This window comes from Varanus komodoensis, unplaced genomic scaffold (assembly GCF_004798865.1).
Source record: "Varanus komodoensis strain SLA01 unplaced genomic scaffold, ASM479886v1 scaffold1, whole genome shotgun sequence".
Lineage (NCBI taxonomy): Eukaryota > Metazoa > Chordata > Lepidosauria > Squamata > Varanidae > Varanus > Varanus komodoensis.
Genome location: NW_025335268.1, coordinates 59724172 through 59735357, shown reverse-complemented (window position 1 = coordinate 59735357; position 11186 = coordinate 59724172). Strand labels below are relative to the sequence as shown.

At 40.8% G+C, this 11186-nt stretch overlaps 1 protein-coding gene across 5 annotated transcripts in view; it reads right to left on the bottom strand.

The window, feature by feature from the left end:
* Positions 1–5783: 5783 nt before the first annotated feature.
* The window catches only part of BVES (blood vessel epicardial substance), a 63045-nt gene continuing 57642 nt past the window's right edge, over positions 5784–11186 (bottom strand). For all 5 annotated transcript variants that reach the window (XM_044427242.1, XM_044427226.1, XM_044427203.1 and 2 more), the window contains one exon: positions 5784–7870. In XM_044427242.1, coding sequence (XP_044283177.1) covers positions 7761–7870 — 110 coding nt within the window. In that variant the 3' untranslated portion in view covers positions 5784–7760. The remainder of the gene's footprint in view (positions 7871–11186) is intronic.

The following is an 11186-nucleotide window of genomic DNA, read 5'->3' as shown; positions in this document are numbered from 1 at the left end:
CTTTCAGCGCTGATAGCAATATTGAACAATATTGGCACTCATAACTACCTCTACTTTGAAGCTGTTGCAGCTGTTGCTTTACCTGGTTTTTAAATCTTAAATGTGTTAAATATTTATGTTAAATATTTTAAATATTTAACATAAATATTTTAATATTTAAAAAATATTGTTTATTCTGGTGTTGTAATTTTTGTGACCTGTCCAAAGAGTTTTGGCTACTGGGCAGCATAGAAATGAAATGGAATTCTGATAAATTACTGATGAGCACTTGACAAATAGGGTGTTTCACCCAGCAGAGGCTGGATTCTTGCCAGCCAGCCTTTCCCAATTTGATGGCATTAGTGAACTCACATTGTAACCAGTTGCTTAACCAAGCTATCAGAAGTAATGTTGCCAAGTACTTTGCTGAAACCAAGATAAATCATGTCTATGGCATTTCAGCAATCCAGTTCAACAGTTCCTTACGATTCTGTGCTGGCTTCGATTATTGCAGTGTAATCAAGATGCTTACAGACAGACAACTCTACAGTCTGTTCTATTATCTTCCCTGGAGTGATATCTTCCTACTCCACCCTGAAGATTGTGCTATTTAGTCATAAAAAAGAACCCTCACAAGTACATTCATAAAGCTGACTTACTTGTCTTATCATTGTATATGCATGCAGATGCAACAAAGACACCTGATTCCTGGAGCGGGCTGCCATGTGAACAAGGAGGCAGGACAATCCACTTCCTTAGATGTAATTGATCCAGTGTAACCCGATCTATGCATACAGAAAGCAACAGTGTCGTACACTGCCATTTCCATGTTTCATGAGACAAGATGGGAACTGCACAAATTTGTGTGCCAAAATTTCTAGAATACTGACCTGGGCAGAAAAGAAAGGATTTCTTCCAGTGAGATAATCCATAAGTAAAATGTCATATTCTTTCATAACCTTCCCATTTCTTCATTGGTTAAGCAATGATTTTTGTAGGCACAAAAGTGATAAAGATATACAGTTTTATTGCTTCCGTAGGTGACCTGATGCACACATGGAAGCCACATAAATTGTTTCTCAGGATGAGTATTACACTAGGAAGCTATTTTTGTGCAGTGGTAATCAAAACTCTCTATGGTTTAAATGTGAGATCTGCAGTAGCATGGAGTGAGAAAATAATTGGTTTATCTACATGTAAATAAATGCAAACAAATGTTTGCCCATCATGACAAACCATGACGGGTTCGAACCATTGTGACTATGTTTCCCAGAAGGTGGCTTGTGCATGGGCTGAAAGCCATCCTGACAACCTATTGTTTGTTTTAGGGGTAGTTGCACCCATGATGGGTTGTCATGTTGTCCAAACGTGGGTGGCAAATTCCACCATGCATATTGGGAAGTTGTGAGTGAGCCACTAGGCAGAAGCAGCAGAAATCCCTTGAAACTCTTGCCAAGCTCTCTGGTTCATCATTTTTCACTTCTTCCTGGACATGATACTGTCTGCACTGGCCTTGGATCTAGTAAAGTCCTTCAGCTGCTTGCACATGTATGTTTGGCATAGTAACTGTTTCCCTAAGGACATATCCACACACACACACACACACACACACACTCACACTCAGTCTGCAAACCAGTTAAGACTTACCTGGGGAGAAAGCCCCATTAAAAATGGTTGGACATTCCTGAGTAAACAGGTTTAGGGTTGAATTATTTTTTCTTTCTATATTTATGGCTTTCTTCAAAGCGTGTGTAGTATGATGCTGTATGCCTGCAATACACACAGTATTCAGGGTTGCAATACTTATGCCTTGGAATGCTTCAGCCTTGGCATTAGATAGGCCTTCACAGTTCTGCATTTAAGGTGTGATCCTATGCAAGTTTAGGCCTAAAACTCCCAGTGTTTTATCTTTATCTATAGCCATTTGAACCATCAAAAGCAGCACAGAATTGTGCTTTAAAGAATGCACAATTCTCTCCACACAGGCTTTCTCTGAATTGTAGTTCAGCCATCTCTGGTTTGTAGCACTCCATACAGTGTGAAGTTTCCTGGCTGACTGATTCATATTGTGCCATTTTATTGTTATATTTCTGGTTATTTTGATGCCATTGTATATTCACAACTTGGATAATGTGGGAAGTGGTATATACATTGAATAATAAAAAGTGAGAATTCTACTATTAAAATAACAACAGAATAATTTTAAGAAATGAGAGTTAAAACACAGGAAAACTCTCCAGTTGTCCCAGTCCTTTGAGTGTTATACACAGCAATTGTTCCTTGACCCACCCAGGTTCTGATCTCATGAAGCAGTGTGTAAAGTGCCTAAAGACTGAACACTGTTCCAAATGCATACAAGCGCATATAGACTCTGCTCTACAAACAGAGGACTTGGGTCTGGCAAATTTGAATCCCCTTGCATTCAATGGCAAAAGGAAGCACAGAAAGGGCAGTGTCCAATGCTACCACGATACTAGGGGGAAAGTGGTATTTCTCTACACAAATTTGGTGCCAGGTCATTGCTGTTTCCTTTTTCTTAGAAAGTGCTAAGGATGTGCTAGCACTGGTTACTGACCATTTTCTTAAGCTCATAAATGCTGAATTTCTGTGCTTTTGATTGAGCTGAAAACCACATTGTACTATTGCAATGTACTGAATAAGAGTCATGAAATCCTGTCACACAAATATTTAAGCATGCATTCAGTAGGATAAGCTATTGCTTGCCTCCATAACACATGCATTTAGTTAAAGGCATCTAAGTAACATTTTGATTTTGTGTGTGCACATACACTCATATTTCCTCAGTTCTTCTGTTTGAGTACATTGCTGGTTTGACAGCTGCAACCCTGGAGCCATCAAGTGTGGATACTTATTCTGTAATGTCTCTTTTTCTAAAAGTGCAGACAAGGAAACATGAGAGAACAGAGCTATCCTGGTGCTTTCCTTTCTGATCTTAAAGGGCTGGACTAATAATCATTTAGTTTAAGTCCATCAGTAGTTAAAATTTCACTTCTTCCTCACCTTTTACTACAGAGGATGAAGGGGAATTCAAGTCCCAAGAGTACTTTGTACAGGAAACAAGGATGTGGTCTTAATATATTATTAATCTCTGAGGGGGAAACTGAGGAGGACATTAGAAACTGAAGTGCAATCCATTATTAGAACCGGATGGTATTCAGCTGAAAACTCTGATCACGAGCCTGTTTTGGGGGTGGAAGGGCATTCTTGTACATCTGGGACCACCCAAAGTGCACTTGAATTGCCAACTGCTTATAAGGAAAGAGAGCCCTGTGCTGCTTCAATTTACTATACTGCCTCTGAGGAGAGCCAGTTGTAGTGGTCAAATCCTTGTGAAAGTCCCTGTGAGGGGCTCCAGGTCTGCCACACTGTTAAGCGCAGTGTGGTGTTCTTTCAGCCTAAGGTACCCTTCTCTGGGTTTGCAGATGGCATTTCTGACAGTCTTCCCTTCCCCATCTTGTCACTTAACTTGAATAAATGAACCCTCTTTTCCCCATTTGTGTGTCAGAAAAATCTGAAGAACGTCTCTTTATCCACACATAAAGGCACAGAAGGTTTGCAAGGGAGTAAAATGCTGGTAAAGCTAATTTGCAACCTACTCTGATTCCCTTGAAAGAAATGAGAGTAATACAAACATAGCCTGAAAGATTCAAAGTTGCAGTAAAAAAATCAAGAACTAAGCCTCGTAGGACTGATCTTTCTGTGGTTACTCAGAGGTGAGAGGAAAGTACTCTGTCCATGCATCAGATAATTCTAAATTATATTAATATGCCAAATCTATTCCGACTGTGTAATGGTGCTCCAAAGAGTGACTGCAGGCTAAATTAGCCAGTATAGAGAGATTTATTATTTGATCTCCCACTCCTTAAAAAAGATAAATGCAGGGTGGTCTTGCATGGATGGAACGCATGGTGCTAGTAATTTTTCCAATGTTTCCAATCTCAAGTCTGCAGTCTTGCTCTCAGGAAGTTGAAATGTCAGGACAAATTAATTAAGACACTTTTTCATCTCTTATTAATCTTTTTAGGCCTGGAAGTCCATTCCTTTTAAATAAGAAACAGCTGTGAATAGCATTGTATGAAAGAAAAACATTTGATATGATCTAACATATGCCTTTTATGGTTACCAGATTCTGACTCTGACTTACATGATAGTTTCTCCATTACACTTAAAAAAGTAATCTAGCTCATATGAAGATATTCTTGCTAGAAAGCTTATCAAATAGCACATGAAGGAACAGTTTGTATGTTTTGTAATGTTTTTATCAAGTAAACTCATTGCTTGTTGCAAACCCTCCCAAGATGCCATCATTACCATTATAGATGGATGGTCTATAAAAGTTTTAAATAAACTATCTCTAAGTAGACTCAACCCTGGCTTTTCTATTTGCATTGGGAATAAGGTAATTACAGCCATCTTAGCTATGATTACTATGGGACAGAGACTTCACGTCGACAGTTTGAAAATAACCAGCAGCATTTAAGTGCCCTTAAATCCCATAAAGGTGTCTTTAAGTGCCAGGCAAACAATTTTAAAAAAACTTGGATTAGCTAACAGGTCACTAAATTGGATTGATGGTTGGATGGTCCACAGAAATGATTGGCTACTAAAAGACCAATAAGGGTGCACCCTAAGATCACGGTGAAAGGTTCTAACCAAAAAATTGTGGAAAATCCAGTTACTCAAAGGTAGATTACTGATAGCTGAGACAAAGATCTGCTTCAAGCAGTCTTGGCATCATCTGAATCATCCTAGAAACCAGAAGCGGCAGGAGGATCTTGAGATGGTAGAGGACTGTGGTGCAGCACCTGTTCCTGGTTTTGAGTGAAGAAGTGAGATTCAAGAGTAGGGGAATAGGATGGGATGGGGAAAAATCTATGGGACTTTATTTAGCCAGGGAAGATTTAGGCATTTGGAATTGTAACAAAGAATGTAAAGATAATGAAGGACTTAATTCACAGTGGATAGTTAATCCACCACAAGACAAAGCAAAGTCCACCAATGTGGAGTTTAAAGAGGATTAAACAAATTCAAAAAGGATGAAGCGAACAATGGCTACTAGTCACATGATCTCTATATTCCTTCTAGTATCGGAAGCAGAGGTTCTCTGTACCAGTTACTGGGGAACAGGAATGAGAGGATGTTATTACACTTGCTTGTGGGATTCCAGTAGGTAACTTGTTGGCCACTGTAGGAAGATGCTGGATTAACTCAGACTTTGGTCTGATCCAACACAGCTTTTATGTTCTTAATGGCAGGAATCTTATCCTACTCTTTGAAAAGCAAGTATCACCTTAGTGTCTTGCACAAGTTACCCCCTTTATAAGTTTCTTCATTTTGTTCATATTTTAAATGTCTAGTAGCCGTTCCAGCCCTATGGCAGAGAAAACAAGTTTTAAATCTGCTTAGCCAGATTTACACAGGCTGGTTTACACAATCTTTCTTTTTTCTAGGAAAAAATGGACTCTGGTTTTTAAAAGTCTGGTTTAATTAAACGAAATCAGAATCTTCACTGTTGTCTGGGTAACTGTGGGACAGTTATAAGGTTCCTCCAAAGTTCTGAGGTGTTTGCAACAAGGTCTGCTCAACATGGGTACTGAAGTCCTGTAACAGAGTAAGCCCATAAATGTCTGCACAAGGTGCCATTGATAAGTATGTGGTCAGTGCTTCGTAAGAATCACCAGCATATACGTGTTTCACAGTATGACGTATAAAGTTTGTACTATTTAGCATTTCTGTCTGTCAAATGAGGTTCGCACAAATCCATTTTTCAAAAAATGCAGCTATATGTTTTAATTATTTTATTTAAAGAAAAGTTAGATGAACCCTTCCTGCATATACAATTTTGCAAAAACATCAATCCAGTTATTAACAGATGGACTCTGCAGAAGTGACACAATGCACAAGTGAAGTATAACTGCACCACACTAAACTCTTAATTGTATATATAAGTCACTTTGGTTGATCCAGCTCATCACATTCACTTTTCTATAATCGTAATGGAAAGCAGGGTTTCCATGAAGAATATTTCCAGCAAAGGTGCTCTTTTAGCTGCTTTACAAGAGAAAAACAACTAAAGAACATGAGTTTATTCAGAAAGCTGAGCATTGGTTGCTAGACACTGAACTTCACAGGCCCCAAAAGCTTCAGTCATGTAAGTATGTAGCTCTAAAAAGATGCCTATTTACATAAATTAGCATTTGTTCTTTTAGAGACTTTTGCTAAGGACAAACCTATTGCTCCCAGTCTTACAGACTTTTCATTAAGGTGCCTGCCAGTATAAACCTAAGAAAATAGAAGTTTGTGCTTTATTTTTTGCAATCTGCTATTTCTACAATAACATTAAAAAGTCAGCTGAAATTATGTACTTTCAACTCTTCTTGATTTAAAAGGTACCAGTTTAAAGCAATAGAACTGGACGTGCATATCTTTGGCTGATCATGTTCCTTACTTATCTCTTCAATATGTATTACAGCTGTGAAGAAAAACAAAAGGCACTAAGTCACTCTATCAGCATTTGTGGCACAGACTGCAATTTACCATTGTTGCCAATAATACTGTGCTTATGTAAAGCTCCAAAAAAGAGGTGAATTTTATTTTTCGAAATGGTCTGCCATTATCAATACACATAAAATGCTGTTTCCTAATTTATACATAATTTTGGTGTAATCTAGGTCTCATCAATATAATTGTCAATCTCCCTCCAATTTTAATGTTGAACAAACTGAGCACATTTATCTGCAGTCAATTCCCACCACATTCAATGAACACTAGATTACACTGAACATCTCATTGTTCTAGTTTTAAAGTTACTAATAATTTAGTACATACTTAATGTGAAAAAGTTACTAATCATTTAGGTCCAATAATAATAGGCATAGAATGGTGAAACTCTTAAAGATGACACATAAACATGGGCCAAGCAAAACAAGAGTTGTCAGAAAGGAAAAATATAATTCAACATTTCTGTTCAAGAAGCAGCCCTAGCACAAAGAGTAGGTAGGGAGATGAGTCAACTCTGTATCCCTCCCACACACATTCCAGAGTGAGTGTGAGGCTTCCACCATACTTGAATGCCCTTACTGGGAGCTTGAGAAGACTGGGAAGTAAAAGGGGGGGGGGGGGGGGAGAGAGAGATGTACCTCTGCAAGTAGAGCATCAGAGTTGTAGCTCTCCAGTTCCCAAAGCTATGGAAAATGTACCGCTTTTTTATTATCTGGGTCATCTGTACATTAAAGCTGCACTTACTCTTGTAGAAGCTAACATAATATTGCAATTTTTAATGATACTACTTTCCATATAAATCCATGCGGTAAATTGCAATGTAATTAAGAGCTATAACTCTTGAAACAAGTCATTTTGTGTACTTCAAGCTACATTTGCTCAAATCCAGGAATTGGCTATGGTTGCAGAAGGTCTACTCCACATATATAGAACAATGAAAACTTTCCAATTAATGCCCATGCCTTCTGCATGCTAGAACGTATTCCTGCTGCCCCCTCCTGCTCTACTGACACAGAAGCAGCATTTCACCCACCCAAGCACAGAAATCCCCACAATGGGGCTTCAAGTATCACTGAAACAAAAGGTAGTAAGGTTGGGGTTAGTCTGTAAGAACCTATTGGTAGAGACCTTGTGGCAAATATGTTAAAACACACAGAACAATGGTATCAGCTTTGCCAACATCATCGTGTTTTCCACAACTGCCACACTTGCAAAACATTCTGTGTAATTCACTAAATTTTTTTGACAGGTGGCATCTCTTAAGGAGCTTTGGAGGTTGTAGCCGACGGAGGTTCAAAAACATCATCTTCCACACTTTCTTCTATTGGTTTCATTTTTGGCGATGTTCTTAAACAAGGAGATGGTTGGCCTGTCAAGATTTTTAAAAGGAGAGCATTTAAAATCAACTTTCAAAACTCTTATATAAAAAATCCTACTGAATATTATCAATCCCTCATGGTTTCATCTGATGTCACATTTACACGTCATGCTAGGCCACCCTGAGAATAAGTGGGCTGGCTGTCACTGCGTAACCCATGGCAGGGCTTGCAAACCACCAGCATCTTCAAGGGCTGCCTTGAGATGTTTCCTTTGTTTCCTCCTGCCTCCTATGAGCATATATTCCAAAGGCCTATGAAATTTCCATCCTGCAAGTCTTTGTCCCTTCACTGCATCAACAGCCTGTTGACTACAGGTCCGCTCTTGGCATGTCTTGCCATTGTCAGCACCTGGCAGGAAGTTTTCTGACCCCTCTCCCCTCTGATCCCTGCAAATACTTGCTTTTCAAATGCAACTTGTAAACCAAGCGTTTCACTCTGTTGGTTGTTTTTGTCTTGTTCTTCACTCCTGGATAGGGCAATGCTTGTCGGTTGCCTAAGAAGCAGGGTTCACACATCACCCCTCCCGCCATCCCTGGTCGACTCTGACAGCCACAGAAGGCTCAAGGTTCTCATGGCGTATCAGAGTGCCATGCTGTCTTCCTGGGAAGAGGAATATGTTTGGCTGCTTGAACTCAAGGTGTACGTAGTCGGTGCCCTTGTTCTGAAAGCAGAGCCGGTAGCCAGCAGAGGGAGTAGGGAAGGACTCAAACGATAGACAGTCATTCCCAAAAGCTGTGTGTGGAGCACATTTTGCAGGCAGCCAGCATCTGCACCCACACCCACCTGGGCATATCGAATACAAATGGCCATGCAGCATAGGGCTCAAAATGACTTGACATGCCTGCAGTCAGGCAGGAGAAATCACGGGCTGGAGATGGCAGGTGTTGGTGCCACAATACCTGGCTCGCTGAGGTTACCTAGCTAAGCAATCCTTTTGCTAGCTGGGCATCGCATCCTTCCAAACAAGCAGGGCAGTTGCCAGCTTGTGCCAGAATGGCATGGTGTGAGGTTTGCCTCCACAGCACTTGCTGCAAGTTGCAATTTCCCTGAACATTTTCTTTAGACTGTGTCTTACATCACAAAAGGAAGTGCATGAAGCTCTGTACCAACAACTGCTATGAAAACCAGAGGAAAAGATCCTTGTGCCTGGTGCTCCGCAGACATCCATGTGCCTCTGGACTTATCCAGTGGTCTATTCCTAGACCACTGGATCTAGGAATATATTGCTTATATACAAGCAATATGAGGCTTATATATATAAGCCTCAATATATATGGACTTTCCGATGGTGAGAAGCTCCCTCTGCCCCATTTGGGGCTCCAGATGCATTGGGGCCCACTCTTGCAATGCTTGTGTGGAGAGATCTGGAATGGGCAAGGACGCACGTCTGCCTCCAGGATCCATCACAGACAATGGAAAAAAAATGCCATAGACCAGGCAAGGGTAGTCCAACTACCCTGTTTTGGTGCCTGGAACGACTGCTGACCTGGTTGTGGATTCATCTGTTCCCATCTAGGGCCACAGATGGTCCATGGATCCCCATGCACGTTCAAGATTGTTAGGGAGGAATACAGGTCCAGGTCTCTTTACTATGATGCAAACCGTAGTGGGAAGACATCACTGGGGGTGGGGGGTCATTTGGCACAGACCCATTGCACAATCAAAACACAATTTTATTGTACAGATGAAGGACCTACATTACTTCTCTTTCAAGATTAAAGGCTATCGGAAACCTTGATGTAGGCAGGTGAAGGCAGAGCACACCAAAGGCAAAACTAAACTTGGCATAACCACAGCCTGTGCACTGTGACCCTGGAGAAGAACTGCCTGCTAGGTATCTCTGTGCATACTGAAGAACTGCCGTTCGCAGCGGCTGCACAGGATGTACCTGGCTGGTGGCAGGGGAAGGGGTGGCTTCCATTGCAGGATCCATTCTACTGCAGAAGGTCACAGAGTATGCTGCTGATTTTGCACTTCATACACACCCTTGCTTCTGGCAAATGCTAAAGCCAGCCAGGCTTCCTTCTCTGTTAACCAAACAGTTCAGGATCAGATCTGGCCCTTTACGTTTGTCTTACATTCAAACACCTAGAAAAGGGCTACTTCCTCCTCACACACAATGCTGCCCGGAGGCACAGATCGAATATGCTTGCTGTCACATTCATCCATGTCCAACACTGTCTTCCAGATGCTTTGGACCACCACTCCCAGCAGTTTGGTCATTGGCCATGACTTGGCTTAACATCCAAAACATTTGGAGGACATCAAATGCTAAAGGAGGCTGTCCTTGGGATACAGTGACTATTTTAAATATTCTAACCTTCTGATGTTATGGAACAAAGCAACAAGGGCAGGTGCCGTCTAAACTTTTTGGGCTGCATGTTTGTCTGTATTTCTCAAAACAGAAACATTTCCAATCTGTTCTGAGTTGTCCCCACAACCAGCAGCAGGAGATATGGAAGTTCTACTACAGATGATGCCGAGAAGTGTGGCAAGAGGAAGAGTGAGGACCTTGCGATTACAGGTTGCTTTGTATTATAATGTACAAAGTTGATCTGAGAGAAGTAGTTGCAAGCCAAAAGGAAATGACTGGGAAGAATAAGAAATGTAACAGTCTAGCAGTGGGTTCACCATCATGTTAATATTCCAGCCCGATGTGATTTTGTAATGCTGAAACCACGTAAGGGATCACTAGCACTACTTAAAGTGCTGCTCTCTTCAGAAGTGCTCACATGTTGAGGCCGTCGTTGAGGCCCCATCGGTGCGGGTGTTCAAGGATAGGCTGGATGTCCACATGGTGGGCATGTCGTGAGCGGAGCCGGCTGCTGCTGGAGGTCAGTCTAGATGGCCCGGGAGGCCCCTTTTGACTCGCTCTGTTTCTACGTTTCTATGTTTGTGGGTAGTTTTCTGCGTTAACATTTTCATCAAGTTTTGCAAAACTAATTAGCTACTTCTATAAAGTAATAATTTCTAAAGACTGATTTAAAACCTTCTGGGGAAAATGTTGGTTAATATGTAAGGCTATCAACAGAAAACATGAAGCTGCAAAGGATTCACTCCACAATTCACTCTATACAGAAAACTTGATGATTATATTATTCACATAAAAACAGAGTTAGGTTTGTTGATGGGTAATTAAACACACATATGGCTATATCAGTAGCTTGAGTCTCTAAACCAATCTAATTTGCTCTAGCATCTCTGATTCAAAATTGACCCAAAAAAATGATAACGCACCCACTTCTTTCGACATAAAATTTTTCCAGCTGGCATAGTCAATTGCTCCTGTACAGATCAGCAAATGTT